Source organism: Bufo bufo, chromosome 10, assembly GCF_905171765.1.
Source record: "Bufo bufo chromosome 10, aBufBuf1.1, whole genome shotgun sequence".
In the NCBI taxonomy this organism is placed as follows: domain Eukaryota; kingdom Metazoa; phylum Chordata; class Amphibia; order Anura; family Bufonidae; genus Bufo; species Bufo bufo.
In genome coordinates this window covers 8,517,664-8,543,324 of record NC_053398.1, presented here as the reverse complement: position 1 = coordinate 8,543,324, position 25,661 = coordinate 8,517,664, and the positions used below count along the sequence as shown (strand labels likewise).

The following is a 25,661-nucleotide window of genomic DNA, read 5'->3' as shown; positions in this document are numbered from 1 at the left end:
CTCCCAATCAAAATTCCCTATCAGTATGTCTTTCGCGTGTGAGAGGAAACCAGAGTACCCGGAGGAAACCTACGCAAACATGGGTAGAACATACAAATGTCATGCAGATGTTGTCCTTGGTCGGATTTGAACTTAGGACCCTAAATTGTATGCTACAATTATATTTTATATTGTCTGCTATATTCATTATTCGATTTTATATTTATTATATTATATGTTCATTATGATTTTATATTATATTGTATAGTCTTTCATATTTATTATATTGTATGTCACATTTATTATGTTCTACTTATATGATATAATATTTATTATAATGATACTTTCCACATCTGATGACCTGGCTCCTCACCATGTTGTACAGGACACTCATCGGATGTCTCCACCATATCAGTCACCTCCAGGACTCATCTGGTGTCATTCACCCAGGTCCTTCATCGCTTCTTATCTGGAAAGCACTGAGAAAGTGATCGGAGACTGAATCAATTTCTATTTTTCATCTTTGACAAAGTAATTAAGACTGCAGTGGCTTGTTAATTCAGTGTGAATAGCTGTGCCAGTGATGGATGCAGATTTACGGGCAGCAGCGGTGCTGGAGCATTGCAGGAGATTATCACAGCTCACAGGCTGATCATGGAGACTGCTCCCCAGAGACCACGGTTGTCCCTCAATATTATAGCCCATCAGGACCCTGAGACTGAGACCTCTGGGATAATGCATATCCCCCAGGAGAGACCTGGCCCCTGCCGAGCACTTATCTTAGGGCCAGGAACTTGTTTCTTGTAAATTTAAGTTTTATTAAAGTTTTAAAATAGTAAATTATAACATGAACCAAATCATATTGGTATAAGAAAGCAGGTATTTCTATCTTTTTGGTTCTTTGCTGTGTAGAATGAATATTAAAATAATCACCTAAAATAAATTACAAACAAAAATTTAAAAATTTAAAAACAAAAGAAAACTATAGGTGTCCAGGTTTTAGCCTTAATATGGACCCAAAAAATGCACCTGTGTGATGCTATATTTTTTTTGTAGCATCTCTGATTATTTATATAATAGTGTCCCCAGGATTTCAGGTGATCACCTGGCAGACCAGCCATAAAACTTAGTCAAAAGGACCTACAATCAGAGAAGGATCTCCCGGACCCTGGTAGGCTGATCATCTACTAACATGGTGGCTGATTCCTGTCTAGTGGATCTGACTGTATGCAGTGATATGGCAAGGAGACCTACATCCTTCCATAACTAGGACTCGAGATTTGTCAAACTGTGTCTAGTATCAAAAGTAGGGTTTGCAATGGGGACCATATTGGTTGTCACTCAGCTTTCCCAGACGTGGATATTACTAAGAATCTCCTAACATTCTGTGTATACAGCTCTTATTCAGACCTATATGTTTCCATAGTTACAGACTACAAACAGACTGTGAGCAGTCTGATCCTTTACATGTAGCACATTTTGTGGCAGAAAAGTGCGACTGAAAATCAGTTACATTCATCTGAGCTTGCCCCCAAAACAACCCTATTCAGAAGACTAAGGCTACTTTCACACTTGCGGCAAAGTGATCTGGCAAGCAGTTCCGTTCGCCTAAACTGCCTGCCGGATCACGCAATCTGCATGCAAACGGACAGCATTTGTAGACGGATCCGGATGCGGATCCGTCTTACAAATGCATTGCAAGAACGGATCCGTCTCTCCGTATGTCATCCGGAGAAACAGATCCGTTATATATTTTTGTTCACATTTTTACTGGTCTGAGCATGCGGATTCGGCATTGCGGTATTTTTAATAAATTTCAATGCAAATGAATGCCGGATCCAGCATTCCGGCAACTGATCCGGAATTTTGGACGGAGATAATACCGTAGCATGCTGCGGTATTTCCTCCATCCAAAACGCTGTTCAGTTCAGACATCCTGATGCATCCTGAACGGATTTCTCTCCATTCAGAATGCATGAGGATGAAACTGATCAGTTCTTTTCCGGTATTGAGCCCCTAGGACGGAAAGAAAAACGCTAGTGTGAAAGGATCCTTAAACAGATTTTTAGTCTCAGATTTTTTGCAACAACATCTGCCCTGTGTGTAGATAGCCTTACTCTTCAACGTCTGCTTTCTACATAGAAAGAGCAAGAAGGAGTGGGTTACCAGTAATTAAGATTACCCCACCAGGAAGACACATAAGTCTTCATAGGAGCTGTATACTCAAAATCTTAAAGAGATATTCAATTATTATTGTTTGCAAAGCTGCTACATTTAATTAAAAGGAATTGATTCACTAGCAAAATCAATTTGGTTGCAAAAGTCTGCACAGTCTGTAGTAGCCTGATGTCCTGATGCTTTTTTGCACATTCATGGGCTTATGACTATTAATTCCACTTATGTGCAACTACTTCCCCTGTGTGTAAGTTTCAGGTGCTATTTATGTATGTATAGAGGAAATATTGTACACGAACCAGTCTCTTCCAAGTGTCCTTGCCTGCACTTTAATAGGATTATAGCAAGCGCAATCGCCTAATGATCATTGGTATTATCTCTATTATGTCACATTAAGTACTGGTGGGGTTTGGAGATAATTTCCAGGACCCTCCTCAGGGGGTAATTCATTTTACACACTGTCACTTCATTGTCTCCTGTAAACAGTGATGGACTAAATAGTGCAATTATCTCAGTGCAGTCCCAAGTCCTCGCTCGATCCATGCACTGCACATAGACCGCTGCTAATAAGCTACTATAATACCATGCCGTAATACTCAGACACAACTACTCTGTATTTACATTAGTGATTATGCACCGCCACTGTGTGCCATTTGATTGTTTATATTTCTTTATAGCGGTTAGAGTTAGGTTTTTCTGATACAGAGCTCTAAATCCCCTGCTTAGATATAGATTTGAATTGCACATATTGAATTTTTATTTCCATAGTTGCCACTAGGGGGAGCTCTCTGCATACGTGTATATATTCAGTAAGCTCCACAGTTCTCCCTAGTGGTAGATGTAAGCAGAAAAAAATGGATGTGGTATGTCTATGCAGTGGATTTGGAGCTTTGTATTGGAAAACACACACTGTGACTCCTACAAGGATAGCTCTGTCAAGCTTTATCAGATAGGACTACTATAGCCAGGGTAGGGGTGGATCATTAGAGGGTCATGGGATCCTTCTGTTCTGTGGATGAGGTTCTGGCTCAATAATAGGAAGAATATGACCTGAACTCGGCTAGGATCTATGGATTTTTGGGGTTCATTTACAAGTAATGATCAACAGGAGATGTTACAATGTAACTAATGGAGACATGCACATGTTCTGTAGCTGAATGGTGCAACTCTGGGGAGAACAGGGTACCCTATTTACCTTTTAACATGTCTCATGGCTGAATTCTTCAGGACTTTAATATAGAGCTGAAAGTGAGAGAAAATAATTAGGTGATGCAATAATTTACTATTTTTGTAGATTTTTAGTCTTGCCTCTTCCTAATCTACCAAAGGGATATATACATTTTGCAATCATTTTATTTATTTTGTTTCTTTGCATCTTAACAGAAGCTATAAATGGGGACCTTATTAAAAAAAAAAATCTCCTGCCATTTCCTCCTATGCCATGAAAATTAGGTGTCTCCATGGTTACAGACTACAAACAAACCCTGTGTAGTCTGATCCTGCAAGTCCTCTGTTACTGTCTTCCTTCCATTCTTCTACTACTAACTTACAAAATACTCCCTAGAATTTGTGATGGCTAACCTCCAGCTGTGGTAAAACTACAACTCCCAAGATGTACACTTGCTTGGCAGTTCTCAGAACTCCCCGGAAATGAATGGAGCATGCTGGGAGTCGTAGTCGTAGCCTTCACTGTCCTAGGGGAACAAAACAGCAATGCCCAAACACAATATATCATAAAAATAGAAAGTTTATTCACAAATAATCAGAGACGCATATTAAAGAACATACAGGGGCAAAAAAACATCAGATAGTGGTGATAATAACCACAATTACTGTACCAAATCTCTGGTCCTCAGATCACAGAACCCCGGAAAAGAATATAAAACATGTCACATATCAAAAGAAAAGAAAAGAAAAAAAAACAACCACCCCTTGATAATAGCCCATATTAATAATACTTCTATCAAACCATTCCCTCAGGTAATAGTCTCGAAATAACCAGGCTATATATCTGAAAATGTCAGGGCTTCCAACCCAAAAGCCCACCTAGAGACACAATGTATCCAAGATGGCCAGAGAACACCTCGACGCGCGTTTCACTTTCCTCAGCTTTACCTTTTGGGGGGTTCTGTGACCTGAAGGCCAGCGATTTGGTACAGTAATTGTGGTTATTATCACCAGTATCTGATTATTATTATTTTTTGCACCCTTATGCTCTTTAATTTGTAATCTCTGATTTCTGGTGAATAAACTTTATATTTTTATGATCTATTGTGTTTGGACATTGCTGTTTTGTCCCCCTAGGGAGCATTGTGTAGGTTGATATCATGTGTATAGACATGCCCTAGTTACTGTTATTGAGGCATTTTCTTGGAGATGTAACAAGGGGCTGCAAGGAGGACTACAAACTTGTATTCTGTAACCATGGAGTCGCATTAGTCTGCAGAGGAGCTGTAGAGACAAAAGGACAGGAAATTGCTGGGAAATAAACAGCAAAAGCTTTGTTTAATTTTGCACATTTTAGAATCCATGGGGCAATGAAATAGTGTTGCAAAAGTTTACATCCCACTAAAATATCTAATCAGTGTCATCAGCACAGGTTGCTGTGAATGTTCGACATGATCTCCATTGCAGTAACATGCAATCTGCCATCTCAGTGACTTCCCTCCTAGATCACTTCCTGGGTTTAGGGGCTTCCTTCAGTTCATTATTCACTCCCACAGTCTCCTTCCTTGTGTCCCCCCACACTCTCAGTCACCCCAATAATTCCCCTTCTCTGCAATGGTTCACAAGGAAAAATACTGATTCCCTAATTTTTCATTGAAACTGCAAGATGCAGAATGTGGGAAAGGAGGGAGCAGCTGTCCTTACCAGCAGACACAGGGTTACAGCTGTGACGTCATCAGCGGCTCATAATACCCAGCCTTAATAGTTTTTCCTCTTATTAATGTCCCATTGAAGGAAATAGAATTGAGTCATTGTGCTGGGGCAGCAGGATCCGAAAAGACGCAAATCTGAGAGTCAGCAAAAAAAAAAAAAAAGAAAAGAAAAATTAAGACCCAGGGTTAACCCCTTCATAACCAGCAAGGACAGATGCAGGACACGGATACGAATATGAAGCCTTCATTCCACTTACATCGATAGAATTCTACCTGATCTGATAATATTATCTCCCGGTATCTGGAGGAGTCTCACCTGCAAGAAACGAAATCCCTTTACATAAAAATGAATCCTATAAATATATTGTTCATTACAATCCATACCTGATATCATGTTACAAATATAGATTTATAATCGAATAGAAAACGTCTATAGACACATTGTATGGAAGCACAGATACAGGGAGCAGGAATCTTATGGAATCGAACTATATATAATTATTTTCTTATCTTCGTTATTTTTATTACAGTGATTTTATTTTTAATATTGTATAATATTATTTCTATGTGGTTAGACTTTGCATTTCTTATGATTTTTCTTACATCCTTATCGTTACTATTTATTGTATAAGTACCATGGTTACTATTCTACGTTTAGATTATTCTTATACTCACCATTACTGGAAGGAATAAATGAAACAAATCCGACTTCGAGTTTCTGCCTTTTTAAATATCTTCATCTTTTTTTTTTGGGGGGGGGGGGGGGGGGAGTGGAAATGCATTGCAATTGTCTGTTACACCTGGGTTTATTTCATGTTCTTTGAATATAAAATGTATGGTTTAAAATAGTGAAAAGAATAAAAATCAAAGATATATGAATACAGATAGATAGATAGATAGATATGAGATAGATAGATATTAGATAGATAGATAGATAGATAGATAGATAGATAGATAGATAGATAGATAGATAGATATGAGATAGATAGATAGATAGATAGATAGATAGATAGATAGATAGATAGATATGAGATAGATAGATATTAGATAGATAGATAGATAGATAGATAGATAGATAGATAGATAGATAGATATTAGATAGATAGATAGATATGAGATAGATAGATAGATAGATAGATAGATAGATAGATAGATAGATAGATAATAGATAGATATGAGATAGATATTAGATAGATATGAGATAGATTTAATTGCAAGCTCTGAGAACAATATACATTTTCTATCTCTATACCTCATTATACATGTAGATACTGCATTTATATACATTGTATAGTTCTATCTACAGGTGTGTATATGTATGTATATAGATTGGATCCGCATATTTATAGGTGTAGATATCTATACTGAATGTACAGTATATACATTGTATGGGTATATCTATTAGTGTACATATGTATATACATTGTATCAGTTCTGGGTAGAAGTCCTCTAAATTCTCAGGTCCTGTGTCCCTTGCCATATTGCAGGAATTAGCAATTAACCCTTTGCAGCTTAGTATAAAATCTCATCCCCTTAAAGCCGCCTCATTGCTGAATACATATCCAATGGGATAAACACCTGAATCCAATAGGGAAGCTGCTGCCATCCCTGGGCTCATTGCTGGTTGTGGGCTTCGTGTAAAGGGACGTGGAGGTGGAGTGCCCCCCTAATGACTTCAGTCATCACCCCCCTGTGACTCAGGCTGAAGACGCAATCTCCGGTTGACTGACAGCTCACTAGGAGGACACGGTCCCTTTAAAATCTGAATGTAAGTGCAATGATTTATCAAGCCCTTATTATCAAGGAAATGTCAGGGAAGGGCACCTTGCTCTGTACTGACGCAGACTCTCTTTTCTAGGAAGGTATACAAGCTTTGGTCTTCTCACAAGAGAATTCAGAAATCTTTCTAAGCCTGAAGTGCAAGGACTTTCTCTGCTGTTAAGTGGCTCTAAGGCTCCTGTGGAGATGGTGAGTACCAGGACTCTCCTATTTACACCATGTTCACACTGCTGGGATTATTATTGCAGTCACTGTGTTCATTTTAGCACTTTATGCAGGGGGTGAACCCTGCGGTAGAGCTCAGTGCTGCTGGGACAGGGGGACCTCTACATAGTGCTGAAACAAGGTGCTGTCTATGGTGCAGAACCAGGGGACCTCTACATAGTGCAGAACCTGGGGTAACCGTCCATAGTGCTGAACCAGAAGACCTCTACATAGTGCAGAACCTGGGGTAACCGTCCATAGTGCTGAACCTGGGGTAACTATCCAAAATGCTGAACCAGGGGACCTCTACATAGTGCAGAACCTGGGGTAACCGTCCATAGTGCTGAACCTGGGGTAACTATCCAAAATGCTGAACCAGGGGACCTCTACATAGTGCAGAACCTGGTCCATACTGCTGACAATGCAGTAACTATCCATAGTGCTGAGACACGGCGCTGTCCTTGGTGCTGAACGTGCGGTAACTATCCATAGTGCTCAAACCAGGAGACCTCTCCATACTGCAGAACCTGGGGTAGCAAGCTATCTATAGAGAAGAACCTGGGGGGACTATCCACAGGGCAGAACCTGGGGGAACTATCCACAGGGAAAAGTCCATAGTGCTAAACTAAGAGAAGATGTCCACAGTGCTGAACCTGGGGTAAATGTCCATAATGTTGAACCTGTTGTAGATGTCTATAGTGTTGAACCTGGGGTAGTTGTCTATAGTGCTGAACCTGAGGTAAATGTCCATAGTGTTAAACTTGGGGAGGATGTCCATAGTGCTGAACTTGGGGTAAATGTCCATAGTGCTGAACCTGGGGTAGATGTCAATAGTGCTGAACCTGGGGTAGATGTCCATGGTGCTGAACCTGGGGTAGATGTCCATGGTGCTGAACCTGGGGTAGATTTCCATAGTGCTGAACCTGGAGAAGATGTCCATAGTGCTGAACCTGGAGAAGATGTCCATACTGCTGAACCTGGAGAAGATGACCATAGTGCTAAACCTGGGGTAGATGTCCATAGTGCTGAACCTGGGGTAGATGTCCATACTGCTGAACCTGGGGTAGATGTCCATACTGCTGAACCTGGGGTAGATGTCCATACTGCTGAACCTGGGGTAGATGTCCATACTGCTGAACCTGGGGTAGATGTCCACAGTGCTGAAGCTGGGGTAGATGTCCACAGTGCTGAACCTGGGGTAGATGTCCACAGTGCTGAACCTGGGGTAGATGTCCACAGTGCTGAACCCTCCATGTGTTTCCCACAGTTCTATAGCATTTAACTGGCAGGATCTCTTCATGGTGCACAACCTGTCGGGGTTTTCTGCAGTCTCTGAACTTATTCTGCAGCTCTGTAATACAGTCCATAGTCGTGAACCTGCCTGTCTATGGGCTAAATATACTACATTCTTTGGACTACAAAGAGGAGTTCTAGGTACCATTAGGACTAACAAGTCTAATCTATCTTTTTATCTATCTATTATCTATCTATCTATTATCTATCTATCTATTATCTATCTATCTCCTATCTATCTATCAATCTATCTATCGATCTATCTATCTCATATCTATCTATCTTCTATCCATCTATCTATCTATCTATCTATCTATCTATCTATCTATCTATCTACCTATTATCTATCTTTTATCTATCTATCTATCTATCTATCTATCTATCTATCTATCTTTTATCTATCTACCTATTATCTATCTTTTATCTATCTATCTATCTATCTATCTATCTATCTATCTATCTATCTTTTATCTATTTATCTATCTATCTATCTATCTATTATCTATCTATCTATCTATCTATCTATCTATCTCATATCTATCTATCTTATATCTATCTTATATCTATCTATCTATCTATTATCTATCTATCTATTTATCTATCTATCTCATATCTATTATCTATCTATCTATTATCTATCTCATATCTATTATCTATCTATCTATCTATCTATCTATCTATCTCTCTATCTATCTATTATCTATCTATCTATCTATCTATCTATCTCATATCTATCTATCTACCTATCTCATATCTATCTATCTATCTATCTACCGATCTCATATCTATCTATCTATCTATCTATCTATCTATCTATCTATCTATCTATCTATCTATCTCATATCTATCTATCTACCTATCTCATATCTATCTATCTATCTACCGATCTCATATCTATCTATCTATCTACCGATCTCATATCTATCTATCTATCTATCTCTATAGATTCAGACACTGGATAAATTATAGAACAGATAATCTAACATCCATCCTTCATGTTAGACCCTCAGCTCTTCTCACGTCCCTTTATCTGCCCCCACTTCAGTCCCACTTTACCTCCCTGTATATCTGTATCAGACACTGGATACATTGTTTCATCTTTTATTATTGATATTAATGTAAATATTAAACATTAAGGTCGCCAGACACATTAGTCTACGGTTTCGGAGCAGGGATTATGTGGGGGTTTTTAGGGGGAGACATGGGAAGGATTTTTCTTGCTTCTCCCTGAGGAAGAGCCTCCTGTCTGTAGAATCCCTGAGAGCTGAGTGACACCGGGGAAATGGGGCGTAAAATTAAAGAATCTCTGTACAACAATGAAAGGGGCAGGAGCCTGTTCAGTCGTGATATGAAACCCAAGGAGGCTCCGGCTGTCCCCTCACCCAGCATTCTGCAGATTATTCTTCACACCCCAGCTAAAATAAAAATGAACCATTTCACAGGCAAGAAGAAATCACATCATTGTTAGAATTAGCTCAGCAGATACAATGTCTCCCTGCACTCCTCAGTAAGGCAGGACATCACCTCACCTCTGTCATAGGGCGCATGTAGTCGGGTCAGTAAGAATTCTATTATATTCCACAGGACTACGTGAATCCCATGGATGTGGGGCAAAAGACAGTGAACAGCCCGGAGGGGGCCGCCCCAGGACTCATGGGGGCTGCAGGAGTCACCCAGCACAGCCCAGACAATGATGTCCCCCTTCAAGCCTCCTCCAAACTGGCCAGGTTGTCCCAATCTACTTCCAATGACAACAAAGGGTTTGAGGAGTCCAAGGCCAGCGCTCTGGAGAGGTCTAGAACTGGGGGGTCCTGTAAGATCATCACCCCCAGTCACGGGAACTTTGTCATAAGAAAGGACTCTGCAGATGGATTTCCATTGAAGGCTTCAAACATGACTGACAGCAACGGGCAGAGCAACTCGGTGCCATGCAGGATCGTGCCCCTCCAGAGCACAGAGGGGGGCGCCAACCAGAACTATGGGATAACCAGTCTGGAGCAGAACAACGCCAAGGGGGGCTGGGTGCCCATGAACCAGAGCACCGTCATCCTGGGCACAGATGGCAGCACCTCTGTCCTGTCCGGCAACCTCAGCGGGGTAAGAGCCTCCAGATGGAATGTGCAGATTAATTGTATGAACCGAACGTGCGATCTGAGCTTACAATCTGATCGCCAGGCGACCTCCCAGTGTTATGTGGTATTGATGGGTTAGAGTTGGATTCAGAGGCTGCTGACACCTCCGTGTCTCAGTGAATCCATCAGCTGCGGGTTGTCAGGTGCAGATCTTGCAATCTTTTTTTTTTTTTCCATAGATTTTGTCGCAGTGATTTTACTAGAAATGGTTGGTGCTGAGAAGGCTGTGCAATGGGAATGGATGTATATGGTGTATATGGTCTATCTATCTATCTATCTATCTATCTATCTATCTATCTATCTATTATCTATCTATTATCTATTTATTATCTATCTATCTATCTATCTATCTATCTATCTATTATCTATTTATCTTTCTCATATCTATCTATTATCTATTTATTATCTATTTATTATCTATCTATGTATTATCTATTTATTATCTATCTATCTATTATCTATCTATTATCTATCTATTATCTATCTTTTATCTATTTATTATCTATCTATCTATTATCTATCTATCTATCTATCTATTAATCTATCTATCTATCTATCTATTATCTATTTATCTTTCTCATATCTATCTATCTATCTATCTATCTATCTATCTATCTATCTATCTATCTATCTATCTATCTATTATCTATCTATTATCTATCTATCTATCCATCCATCCATCTATCTCATATCTATCTATCATGTATTTCTCTACCTACCTTTCGGAATAAATCCATAGGTCCCAGAGGGGTGATCACACTGTATACTGGGGTTATGATTCTATCATTCTGATCTCTGTCCGTCTATAGGATGTCTTTCTCTAATCTGTATGGGGCAGAATAATGCCACCTGTAAAATGTCCCCCTTGTTCTGTGATGGCTGAGATTTGTGATTCTCTTTCTCTAGGAGGATGAAGGGGATGAGAATAAAGTGCGAGGAAACTGGTCCAATAAACTGGATTTCATCCTGTCTATGGTGGGCTACGCGGTGGGCCTGGGCAATGTCTGGAGATTTCCCTACCTGGCATTCAAAAATGGCGGAGGTAGGGTTCTGATTGCTGTCACATTGTGGATGCTGGAGGCGGAGGACACTTAATATCATATAATCCCCTGTCATTATTTGCTATGTACCATATGTCAGATGAGTGACAGGGGTGACAGGCGAGCACATGCCTCCACTGACACCCAGGGATCTTCAGTGTGACATGTACTGCACACACATACAGCTCTGCAGTGCAAAGCACAGAGCAGCTCCGCAGATTGTTAACTGGGAAAAGGTTAAGACATGAAGGAGGTAACTGTCCCTTCAGGGTACAGCATCATACAGTGTAACAAACACCCTGCAGCGCAGACTGTCCTATTATTACAATATACTAGTATAACAAGTCCAGGACATACAGTGTATAGTATCCTATATAAACAGCACAACTCTGCAGAGCTCAACATCCTAAGGCTATCATTACCACACATCAGTGTATTATATAGTATTATTACATAATTACCTCACACATGACTGCAGTGTACCCTAGACTAATACTACATCTCTGCAGTGCACACTATACTAATACTACATCACTGCAGTGTACCCTAGACTAATACTACATCACTGCGGTGTAACCTAGACTAATACTACATCACTGCAGTGTACCCTAGACTAATACTACATCACTGCGGTGCACACTATACTAATTCTACATCACTTCAGTGTACCCTAGACTAATACTACATCACTGCAGTGCACACTATACTAATACTACATCACTTCAGTGTACCCTAGACTAATACTACATCACTGCAGTGCACACTATACTAATACTACATCACTTCAGTGTACCCTAGACTAATACGACATCACTGCAGTGTACCCTAGACTAATTCGACATGACTGCAGTGTACCCTAGACTAATACTACATCACTGCAGTGTACCCTAGACTAATACTACATCACTGCAGTGTACCCTAGACTAATACTACATCACTGCAGTGTACCCTAGACTAATACTACATCACTGCAGTGTACCCTAGACTAATACTACATCACTGCAGTGTACCCTAGACTAATACTACATCACTGCGGTGTACCCTAGACTAATACTACATCACTGCGGTGTACCCTAGACTAATACTACATCACTGCAGTGTACCCTAGACTAATACTACATCACTGCAGTGTACCCTAGACTAATACTACATCACTGTGGTGTACCCTAGACTAATACTACATCTCTTCAGTGCACACTATACTAATACTACATCACTGCAGTGTACCCTAGACTAATACTGCATCACTACAGTGCATACCGTACTAATATTGCACCACTGCAGTGTACAATACACTATTAGTACATTACTGCAGTGTACAGTATACTAATATTTCATTACTGCAGTGTACAGTATACTAATATTTCATTACTGCAGTGCACCATATACTATCACATCACTATAGTATTATTACATAATTACCTCACACATGACTGCAGTGCACACTAGACTAATACTACATCACTGCAGTGCATACTATACTAATATTGCAGCACTGCAGTGTACAATACACTATTAGTACATTACTGCAGTGTATAGTATACTAATATTACATTACTGCAGTGCACAATATACTAATATCACATCACTGCAGTGCACACTAGACTAATACTACTATACTAATATTGCACCACTGCAGTGTACAATACACTATTATTACATCACTGCATTGTACACTATACTTGTATCACATCACTGCAGTGTACAATGTACTATTATTATATCACTGCAGTGTACAATGTACTATTATTATATCACTGCAGTGTACAATGTACTATTATTATATCACTGCAGTGCATAGTATACTATTGTTATTTAACTGCAGTATGCAATATATGATTATTTTTCTTACATCATACCACACATCACTGCAGTGTGTAATATGCTATTAGTGTAAACTAATTGTATGATACTTTGTCTTGCATGCAATGCTTGATATACTTTGTATTTTTCAATAAAATCTGGAAAAAATATTTCACTGCAGTGTACAATATACCATTATTACATCATATCAGTGTACAAAATATTATTACATCACACATCACTGCAGTGTACAATATACATTATTTTATAATTTTAGTGTACAATATACTACTATTATAATACTGCAGTGTGCAATATACAATTATTACATCACTGTAGTGTACAATATATTTTTATTATTTCACTACAGTGTACAATATACTATTTTTACATAAATGTAGTGTATAATATACTATTATGATATCACTGCAGTGTAACATATTATTTTGCTGTATCACAGAAAGGATAGGGATAGATAGATAGATAGATAGATAATAGATAGATAATAGATAGATAATAGATAGATAATAGATAGATAGATAGATAGATAGATAATAGATAGATAATAGATAGATAATAGATAGATAATAGATAGATAGATAGATAGATAGATAATAGATAGATAATAGATAGATAATAGATAGATAATAGATAGATAGATAGATAGATAGATAGATAGATAATAGATAGATAGATAGATAGATAGATATGAGATGGATCGATAGACAGATAGAGGATTGACATGTTGCTAAAAGAAATCCAAATTCAAGCAGCACAAAAAATATCAAAAAGATGGTCTGCAAGCAGCTGTGGATATAACCTTTAGGCTACTTTCACACTTGCAGCAGTGTGATACGGTCGGATCTGCCGCTGACTGAAAGCATTTGTGAGACGGATCCGTCTTGTATCTTTTTTCACATTTTTACCAGTCTGCGCATGCGCAGGCCGGAAGGACGGATTCGGCATTCCGGTATTTTGAATGCCAGATCCGGTACTAATTCATTCCTATGGGAAAAAATGCCGGATCCGGCATTCAGGCAAGTCTTCAGTTTTTTTCGCCAGAGATAAAACCGTAGCATGCTACGGTTTTCTCTTTTGCCTGATCAGTCAAAACGACTGAACTGAAAACATCCTGATGCAAACTGAACGGATTACTCTCATTCATTCAGAATGCATGGGGATATGCCTGATCAGTTCTTTTCCGGTATTGAGCCCCTGTGACGGAACTCAGTGCCGGAAAAGAAAACCGCTAATGTGAAAGTAGCCTAATCTGGAATAGATAGATTTCGATTGTTACAATTTATTAAAAAGGAAAAACAAAATTGGCCTGGACATGAGTATTCAGACCCTTTGCTGTGACACTTGACTTTTAGGGGCCTCCAGTTTCTCCTGATCATCTTTGAGATGATGTACACAGACCCAGCCCTGTCTATATAAGATCCCACAGCTGACAATGCATCAGAGCAAACACCAAGCCATGAGGAGGAAAGAGCTGCCTGTAGAGCTCCGAGACAGGATTACATGGGGGCACAGATCTGGAGAAGGGGACAAAAACATTTCTGCTGCTCTGAAAATTCCCAAGAGCACAGTGGCCTCCATAATTCTTAATTGTTAGACATTTGGAACAACCAGGACTCTTCCCAGAGCTGGACACCCAGGGGAAGTGGCTGCTTTGCGGCTCACACTCAGAAGGGGCCCAACCAGGAGGAGGACTAAAATATTTTATCGTCAGGGCCCCTTCAACAGTATCAGAAAATGGCGCTATATACAGAGACACTGAGGAAACTGATGGAGCAGCTGCTGGGCCTCGTCTGAGAGAGTGATCTTGACTAGCCTCAGGAGTAGGGGACGCACAAGAGGAGGGGGTTGCGATGAAGTTGCTGGGAGGGGGGGGGGGCATTAAAAAATTTGCTGCAGGGCCCAGTCATTTCTAGTTACGCCACTGTAGCCGCCTCACCAAACAAATTATCAGGGAGAAGGGTCTTGGTAAGAGAGGTGACCAAGAACCCAATAGACACTCAGGCTGAGCTCCAGAGATCCTGTGTGCAGATAGGAGAATCTTCCAGAACATCAACCCTCACTACAGCCTCCACCAATCTGGGATTTATGGCAGGAGCCAGAATGAAACCTCTCCTAAGGAAAAGACACATGAAAGCCGCCTGGAGTTTGGCAAGAAAAAGCACCTAAAGGACTCTTAGACTGTGAGAAACAAGATTCTCTGGTCTGATGAAACCAAGATGGAACTTCATGGCCTCAATTCTATGCATCATGTCTGGAGTTAACCAGGCGCCGCTCATCAGCTGCCCCGATACCATCCCTAGAGTGAAGCTTGGTGGTGGCTGCATCCTGCTGGGGTGACGGAGAGACTGGTCAGGGTGGAGGGAAAGCTGATCCAGAGCTCTGGACCTCAGACTGGAGCAAAGGTTTACCTTCCAACAAGACCATCACCCTACGTACATGGCCGAGACAACCCTGTGAATGTCTTTGAGTGGCCCAGCCAGAGCCCTGAACCCAATGGGACATCTCTGGAGAGACCTAAATATGGCTGTCCAACCCCCATCCAACCCCCAGAGCTTGAGAGGATCTGCAGAGAAGAAGGGCAGAAAATCTCCAAATCCAGGTGTAAACCTTGTGACATCATCTCCAAGAAGACTGGAGGCTGGAACCTCTGCCAAAGGGGCTTCAACTACATCCTGAGTAAAGGGGCTGAAGACTTATGTCCCGAGTAAAGGGGCTGAAGACTTATGTCAATGCAAGATTTTAGTTTTTCCTTTTCAATAAATTAGCAAAGATTTCTAACATTCTGTTCTCACTTTCTCATAATGGGGGATCGAGTGCAGAATGATGGGGGAACTTACAGCACAAGGAGCAGCATAAAAAGTGAAAGGGTCTAAAGACCCTGAAGAAGATCTGCTGTTCTTTGCTATTTTACGTGTTATGTGTCTAGTTTCTACAATGTTTCGGCTTCCTATTAATTCATTTTGTGTTCTCTCAGGGGCTTTTCTCATTCCCTACTTGACAATGTTGGCTTTAGCTGGGATCCCCATTTTCCTCCTGGAGGTGTCACTTGGACAGTTTGCCAGTCAGGGCCCCATCTCTGTGTGGAAAGCCATTCCTGCATTACAAGGTAAGTGCCACACATCTCATGACTATGATACATTGGGCCACATTTAGTAATCAATTCACTGTGCTTTGTAAAAAGTTGCAAATCGCGGCGTGCACCAGGTTTGTGCAAATGTTTTTAAACTTTTCCCAGCACTTGCCAATTTTGAGAAATGCTGGGAATAGTAGTTCATTAAGCAGCATGGTGGCTAAGTAGTTAGTGGTGGCTCAGTGGTTAGCACTTGTACCTTTCAGCGCTGGGGTCCTAGGTTGAAATCCAACTAAGGACAACATCTGCTTGGAGTTTGCATGTTCCCTCAGTGTTTGTGAGGGTTTCCTCCGGTTACTCCGGTTTTCTCCCAAAGACATACTGATAAGGAACCTAGATTGTGAGCTCCTCTGGGGACAGCAAGTGATGATAATCTCTGTACTGCGCTGCGGAATATGTCAGTGCTATATAAGTGAGTAAAATAAATAAGACAGTGGTGCACAATTTGCAGCTCTATGTCGGCATACATGTCATGTCATTAGGAGGCACTTGCACTGGTCTCGCGCTTTACTCTGTGTATTATTATAGTTCTCGGCACTTTGATTTTGTTTGTTTGAGTAGGGGGTACTTGGTTTAGAGACCTTGAGAACCACTGATCTAGATGAGGCTAGGTCTGTGTTCTAGATTGCATATCCTACAGTAGGAGACAAAGAAGTCAGGGGGCTCCAGAGCAGCAATATAAGTGAGGTGCCTACCTAATGTATGTTCTTACCCTACATCCAGAAGAGACAGTTCATGCTTGATCCCTTCTGCTCTTTTTTTTTTTTTTTTTTTTTTACAAACATCTTGGGGACCCTCAAGTGAGGAAGCCTTACAGGTGAAACTCGAAAAATTAGAATAGCGTGCAAAAGTCCATTTATTTCAGTAATGCAAATTAAAAGGAATTGCATTAATGCAACTTAAAATTAGAATTTTGTGAAAAGGTTCGATATTCTAGGCTCAAGGTGTCAGACTGTAGTCAGCTAATTAATCCATACCCCCTGAGCAAAGGGAACCTCAAAATTGTGAATTTGGGGTTTCATAAGCTGTAAGCCATAATCATCCAAATTATAACAAATAAAGGCTTGAAATATCTCGCTTTGCCTGTAACGAGTCTCATATTAGTTTCACCTTTTAAGTTGCATCACTGAAATAAATGAACTTTGCATAATATTCAAATTTTTCAAGTTTCACCTGGTGTTTGGTCTAAACGGGCAGAACAGTCGGGACTAGTTGTGGCACTGCTGTGTGGAGATAGTCTTCTGTAGCAATTACTACTGTTTGGAACAATACTGGTTTGTCCTTTGGGTCACTAGTTCAGGACACTGAGGCTGAGAGCGCAGGACTACTATACATTGAACATCTAGAGGTTATTATGAGGCTAATGTTTGGATGTGTCGAGATACTGCTAAACGGTTCTAGGTGCTGCATGGCATATGCTATTGCTGTTGTGTTCTAGAGCGCATGTTCTGTTTGATCAGTCTAAGCTTTGCTAGGGATTGATTTATTTAAAAAAAATGAAAAACAAAATGAAAAAAACAAACAAAAAAAAACTACAGTGGCCATCATGGTAAATCTAGATGTTTCATGCGTCAGCCATGGTTTATAGATGAAGGACCACCATATGGGAACCCAGCCTGATACAAATGAATTACTCTAGATGACATGTCCTGTGTCTAATCAGTCCATGACATTGCATTTGTTATATTACATGTTCAACATGTCCTCGATTTTGATGGCCTGGTCTCTTTGCTCTTCTTAAAGGGGCTATGCAGCCAGTGGCGTACATAGAGAAGTAAGGACCCCATAGCAAGGATCAAACCAGGCCCCCCCAAACCCTTTTCAATGACCCTTGGGACATTTTTCCACTGCTTCATTTGCTAAAATTTGTTCCTTTAGAGGGTAGAGTCCTGACCATTTTTTCACCCCAAGTAGAAGAGGAGATGATCCCAACTGGGCCCCCTCTTACCCTGGGCCCCATAGCAGTTGCATGGTCTGCCGCTATGGTAGTTACGCCCCTGTGTGCAGCCAGTACATACCGATGACCTATCCTCAGCTGATCGGTGGGGGTTCCGGGTGCCAGACCCTCACCGATCAGATATTGATGACCTATTCTGAAGATAAGTTATCAATATGCACTGGCCGCACAGCCCCTTTAATGTTGTTGTGCCTTTTTATCTGTGTTCTAGGTTATACAAGTTCTATCTTTTTTCTACTTTATAATGTTAGTTTGCTCTGTATGTAGGTATTTAAAAGGCCTTTGATATCAGGGTCCCAGATAAAATTAGCTTACCTGTCCACGTGCTGTCTCTGTTGTGTGCTCCATATTATAGGGCTTCCCTTTAGCAGGTATAGCAGCTGCTTTGGGGCCTGGGTCTAGATGCTAAAAGGGGCTCAGCACTCTTGTAATGGGATCAAAATTCTGCTATGGGGCCCTATGATTCTTCTATTTGCTGAAACTGTTCATTGGGAGCTTTATGGAAAAGCAACTGCAGGTGAAGCGGAGGCCGCCATGGGAAAGAGCTGGAAAGAGTGGCATGAACCAGTCTACTAATGGGTTCTAGAGTCTAGAGTCTAGAGCAGAAGACATGTGCTCCTATAGATGAATCTGTGCTTAGGTCAGAAGTGTCCTGCCTGTATAGATAGCATCAGTAAACTTTGTTGGATGAGTAATATCCATTGACTTTCTGATGTTTAAACTTTTAGGGGTTTTTGTTTGTGCATTTAAGTTACTTTTATTTGATGATACTTTGTGTAACTTTTGAGGGGATTTCAGTTGCTTTGTTCAGTTTGCCCTTTCTAGAGACGTTTCTGGTTCTCTTAATGGTTTCCATTCTAGATTATTCATACTTATTACAATATGTCTTTTGTACCCTTAGATAATTTCATCATGTGTTACACAGTACACAGCCTGATCTGAATGTGCTCTAGATCACTCTACATGATAGCAGATGTTTCTCTTCACATTCTCAACTGACTAACTTGTAACTATTGTTTATGACTTGTACAGTAATTAGTAGATTAATGTATGTAATGGAGCTATTATTTGATGACTTTATAGAGGAGTTTTTAGAGCACTGTATAAAGGTATTATTTGATCATGGTGGTGTTATTTGATCATTGTATGGAGGTATTATTTGATCACTGTACGGTATTAATTGATCACTGTATGGTGATATTACTAGAGCACTGTATGACGATATTATTTGATCACTGTATGATGATATTATTCGATCACTGTATGACAGTATTATTCGAGCACTGTATGACAGTATTATTTGATCACTGTACGGTATTAATTGATCACTGTATGCTCTAGATCACTCTACATGATAGCAGACATTGTTTTCACATTCTCAACTGACTAATTTGTAATTATTGTTTATGACTGTACAGTAATTAGTAGATTATTTTATGTAATGGAGCTATTATTTGATCACCGTATAGCGGTATTATTTGATCACCGTATAGCGGTATTATTTGATCACCGTATAGCGGTATTATTTGATCACCGTATAGCGGTATTATTTGATCACTGTATGGAGGTATTATTTGATTGTGGTGGTGGTATTTTATCATTGTTTGGAGGTATTATTTGATCACTGTATGGTGATATTATTAGAGCACTATATGACGGTATTATTTAATCACTGAATAGTGGCACAAACATCAGCAGGCCCATGGGAATTAGCCTACATCTTTTAAATGCTCTCTGCGTCTTTACTTGCCCTGGAACATGCAGGCTAATTCCCATGGAGCTGTTGATACAATTGCTATATGGATGTTTATTTTATTAAAATGAATTGAAATTAAGAGAAGATTTGCAATTTTGCCAAGTGCTAGATTCTTTTACTACACTGACATTATTCCATAACTGTATGGTCTCATCGCAGCAGCGCTATTATCTGTGACAGGGTATGATATCACTGTATTTGCTTTAAACCAGGCAAAGTAAGACCTGCGTGGACCACATTTTGTCTCGTTTGTCCATCCAAGCAGGTTCACCCTGGTGTGTGCTGCACATATGACAGAACCATTGATATCCCCTTGGTGTTCAGTGGTTTCTGTATTCTACTCTCCCTTAAATCCCATGTATTTCCATCAACTTTACTTTATTGTTGAATCATGCACTGACCTCAGCTGAGACTAAAAAGACTGTAAGGATTTGGATTTGGTTTTTCTCTGATTTGGGTGAAGTATTATTGTGAAGATTCTTTATTGTTCCCTGGCGTTCTCTATTTAGACATCTGGTTCAGTGCAGATCTAGAATTGCCCTGAAATCCATTTGTAGCAGACTTGTATTTCAACCACATTTTTCCTCCTTTTTTCTGGAATTTAATATATTATAGAAACATTGTGGTGACCCCGTCACTAGTAAATCCTCACTATTTTCTCTCTAAAACTTATATTCTGGATTTCAGCAAGGTTTGATCTGGTTATTAATGGCTTCCCCTGGTTTGTCTGTAATATTCCAGATGTAGCTCCTTAATTCCCCATGAAGTTTGATCTCTATGATGACATCATACACAGGGTTGCCATTTAGATTTTGTATTTTTTATGAACATCTTTTCAAAAAATCATGCATGGGCAACACTGTTTACTGACACACTGGAAAACCTCAATTAATGCATAAAGAATATATAATATCATCAGTCTACAGAATTCCCGTGTGAACACATTACCAACACTTGCTGTGAAACAATGATAATTACTCTCATTGACCTGCAGAAGCAAAAGAATTCACGAACACTGGAAATAATGTTCTGTTTTTTACTGACTGTCCATGTGTGTTCCATCTGATTTGTGTTCTAGACTCTTTCAGTTCTCTGTCATTTATGTGCAAGACTCCTGTGCTATGTTCCTCTTGCTTTGTAATATGCTAGATTCTTATAGTCTTTGCTTAGTTGGCCCCAGGGGTGTATATGCCCTTGGGCAACAGTCCAGTTGGGTATATTGTCTACTCCTCCCTCAGCTTGACAAATAAAGCATGTTTATCCAGATCATGTTGGGTTCCCCAAGCCCAGTTGAGCTTGGTATCAGCTTAGCCTTCTAGTATGTATATCTTCTAGCTGTGTTCTCTTCCATATACATTATAATGATTCTTATACTGGGTTGAGTTCTCTTTGATACATACATTAGATTATTAGTGTTATCTCTGGTGCATGTTCTAGATTTCTAGCAGTCTCTCATATATAATCTAGGTCTCTAGTGATATGGCTGGTGATGTAGTAGATTTCCTATAGTGTACTGTACATTCTAGATTTCAAGTATTGCAGTAGACTGTTCAGGTTTCCTCCTATGTAGGATATGTTCTAGATTTTAAGTATTAGAGTAGAATGCTGATGTTTTCTCCTGTGTATTATATGTTCTAGAGTTTAAGTATTGCAGAGCTTTGTTAAGATTCGCTTGTGTTTATTACATGTTCTTGATTTCAATTATTGCAGTAGACCGTTCAGGTTTCCTCCTATGTAGGATATGTTCTAGATTTCAAGTACTGTTGCAGATTGTTGAGGTTCCCTCCTGTGTATTATATTTTCTAGATTTTAAGTATTAGAGTAGAATGCTGATGCTTTCTCCTGTGTATTATATGTTCTAGAGTTTATTACATGTTCTTGATTTCATATAAGATAGGGCCAAGGGCTATTCATAGTATTCAGTATATTGGGCAGACTAGATGGGCCAAATGGTTCTTATCTGCCGACACATTGAATGTTTCTATTTCAAATATTGAAGCAAATTGCTGTGGTTGCCTTTATTGTAATATAGGTGTTCTACTTTATTAATGTTTCCTCCAATGTATTACATTTTCCAGATATCAAGTATCACAGTAGATTGTTAAGGTTGCATTCAGTGTATTGTATGTTCTACATTTGTTCTAGATTCTAGAAGTGTTCTTCCTGATGTTAACACAATATTCGTATTATTCTTGATCCCACTAATGTAAGATCTAGGGGGTCATTTATTAAACTGGTGTAAAGTAGAGCTGGCTTAGTTTCCCATAGCAACCAATCAGATTCCACCTTTCATTTTGGACAGCTCATTTGGAAAATAAAAAGTGGAATCTGATTCGCTGCTATGGGCAACTAAACCAGTTCTACTTTACACCAGTTTGATAAATCTCCCCATAGGTTTCTAAGTTTCAATGTCAGAATGTTTGCAGAATCAATGAGAACATTTCTGATGTCTTTTTTTTAACACCTGTTTTATCTACTGCATGATCTTAATTTGTGGATGATCTCATTTAGTTATTGTAAAATGTAAATTTCACATATCCTTTCAGATCTAGATTTCGGTTAATGTAAAATCTAGATTTTATAAATGTTCTCTCAGATCTAGATTCCTACTCCTACAGCTTAACCAGGATCCGGAGCCCAAATCCCATTTGCAATGAATAATTTAGGCTTCTGGTGTTGTCTATGACATTTAATCTAACTTAATCTTTATGGTGTTTCAAGAGTATTTTCTGGTTATCAAGTTTCTAATATATATAAATGGTATTGTAGGCAACTCAACCATCCAGACACAATAGGCAAGATATAATAAGATCCTTATCACTGTAACCAATTGATTGTGTTACAATCACTTATTGAATATCTCAAATAAGTGATTGTAACACAATCAATTGGTTACAGTGATAAGGATCTTATTATATCTTGCTATTATGTCTCATATCGGTGCCGTTCTGGATGGTTGAGTTGCCTGTTATACAATATCATTTACATTTTAGTCTACTGGGTTTTCAGGGAAACCTCTTTTATTAGAGCACCAGAACAGGTGAGCCGCCATATACCCTCTATACTCAAGTTTCTAATATACTTTGTGTTTCAATCCTCACTATTTCAATCATCTCTACTTTCTCTCAGTGAATGAAAACATGCATTTTTACCTTCAGAGCCAGAAAACCCTCCCTACCCTAACTAATATTTCCCATAGCTGAGGGTCTGTTGCAATTTGATCCAGTCTAGACAATCCTCTGTAATCTTTCTTCTGCCTTGAGTTTGTTACATTGTATTAGTCCCAAATAAACACATTATTAGCCTGGAGTCCAGATTGTTTAATTTACAGAGAATTGCCTGGACTGAATATAATGCAACAAACTCTCAGTTGTGATAAAATTAGGTCAGGGCTGGTTTTCATTCTCTGGATATAAACAGGAATGTTCCCATTCACTTTCAGCAAGTAGAGATGTTGAAAATGATGAGAAACTGAAATGCATTTCCTCTACCCCTCTGTACCAGTCTGTTAATAGTCTCTTGTCTATTGTATTTTTAGAAGCTGGATGTGCAGCACCATGGAATTAATGGCACTTTAAAATAAATAATAATAATATTAATAAAAGGTATATGTTAGGTACGGATTGTATCTAAATACCTCACAAAATTTTCCATGTGATGTATGAGCTAGATTTATTCTGGATGGTTAGTCCATGACTAATATTTGTATAGTCCATGACTAATATTTGTATAGTCCATGACTAATATTTGTATAGTCCATTACTAATATTTGTAGAATTCCTTTTCTTCTGTTTTAGGTTTTTAATCCTCTTTTTATGAATATGGTATTAAGAAAGTCAGAGCCAGGTGTACAATGTCTATATTGCAGCGTACGTCCCTTTGTGTAGCGTCCTGTGGTGCCTCCATACGACAACATGCTGCAGAGATATTCTTCCCTAGAATTAGTGCTTCCAGTGAAGAATACCTCCATAATATTGGAGCAGTCATAGTAACATGGTAACATAGTATTTAAGGTCCATGAGTTCTTTCTGTCAGATTAATACAGTGTGAAATCCGAGGCATTCAGAGGTACAGTATGACCCCATCATATTACAGACCTGTACTGCCCAGAGCTTGTACCTTATATCACCCTGTCCATGAGGTCTTACACAGCTTTATGGCAGAATTAACCAGTACAAGACTGAGCTATTTTACCCGGTTAACAACCACATTTTCGTTGTTTTAGTACAGCAATAACTAGTTTTTTTCATGCTCAGAAATTTCTCCATCCTTTTTCCAGTGATGCTTTATTTTTATGTAATTTGTATTTTAGTATTTTTTTTGTTACTAGAAGAATGCAAAAAAAAGGGTAAACAATTAGTCAGTTTCATATATTTTTTTTTTACTTAGAACAGAACAAAAAAAATAGTGCTGTTATGGTCTATGGTCTATGGGCTGGAAGCTGCAGCGTCGGTTCTTTTTTTGTAACTTGTTTTATTTTTTGTATTTTGTGTTGTCTTTTTTTTTTTCTTATTTTTGATGTGTTTTATTTATTTTTTGTATTTTGCATTATTTAGATTTTTTATTTTTTTGTGTTTTATTTTTATTTTGTTTAATAATTCATTCATTTGTTTTTAATTTTACCCACTGCACCCCCTCATAAGGTCATAAAATGACATTTGGGTGCATTAAAACATTATATATGTATTTAAGGTTGATATATATTTAAAATAGCTGATATTTAATCTTCTACCCCTAAAAAGACACATTATGAAATTAACCCTTCCCAGCAGTTTACTCCTCGAATGCTTTTGGCCAATTCTAGTTTAACTACCCAATAATTGCTAATTGCTGATAGATTTAATTGCTGATTTGACCGAATTGTGACCTGCACTGTATATATAGCTGCTCTGCTATTAAGACCCAGCAGCCATGTACAGTATACTGTGATCAGGAGGACAGGGGCGGTATTGAAATGTCTCTGCCTTCTCTAGGGCGAAGACATTCAGGAGTTACATGGAGAACCTCTGGCTGGGTGCAAATAAAATATTAAGATTTATGCAGTATCTATAGAACACAATAATAGACCTGTCTTCAGTGAGCTCCCCCTAGTGGTAGCTACTGAAAGATAGAATTTTATCATGGAAAATCTCGTGAACATTGAAAAATGCATCTTCAACCCCTAAAAAGATACATTATAAAATTAACCCCTCCCAGCCATTAACGCCTCAAATGCTTTGGCCAATTCTAGATGTACTAGCCCTTTAAATCAGTGCACTGCTACAGATTTAGGTCTTTATTGGGTGTCAGCAGCTTCTATTATATATGAAATGTTTACCTTGTTACATTCTGATTGCTGGTTATAGGATGCTATTACAGTTTATATTGTCCTGTCCTCCTGGAAATGTGCAATTATCCAGATAATAAAAGAATTAATTAAAAACAATAAATATGTTTTATTTACTTTAGTTTAATCCTTTTTTTTTTTTTTACATCCTAATGAGAAACTTTAGGGTATTTTAGAACTTGTGTAA

At 39.0% G+C, this 25,661-nt stretch overlaps 1 protein-coding gene across 1 annotated transcript in view; it reads left to right on the top strand.

Annotated features, from left to right (window-relative positions):
* The first annotated feature begins 7,651 nt into the window (after window positions 1–7,651).
* The window catches only part of SLC6A5 (solute carrier family 6 member 5), a 78,323-nt gene continuing 60,313 nt past the window's right edge, over window positions 7,652–25,661 (top strand). The window contains exons 1-5 of the mRNA XM_040410329.1: window positions 7,652–7,674; window positions 7,716–8,241; window positions 9,894–10,406; window positions 11,348–11,483; window positions 16,280–16,411. Of these exons, the coding sequence (XP_040266263.1) occupies window positions 7,652–7,674; window positions 7,716–8,241; window positions 9,894–10,406; window positions 11,348–11,483; window positions 16,280–16,411 (1,330 nt within the window). The remainder of the gene's footprint in view (window positions 7,675–7,715; window positions 8,242–9,893; window positions 10,407–11,347; window positions 11,484–16,279; window positions 16,412–25,661) is intronic.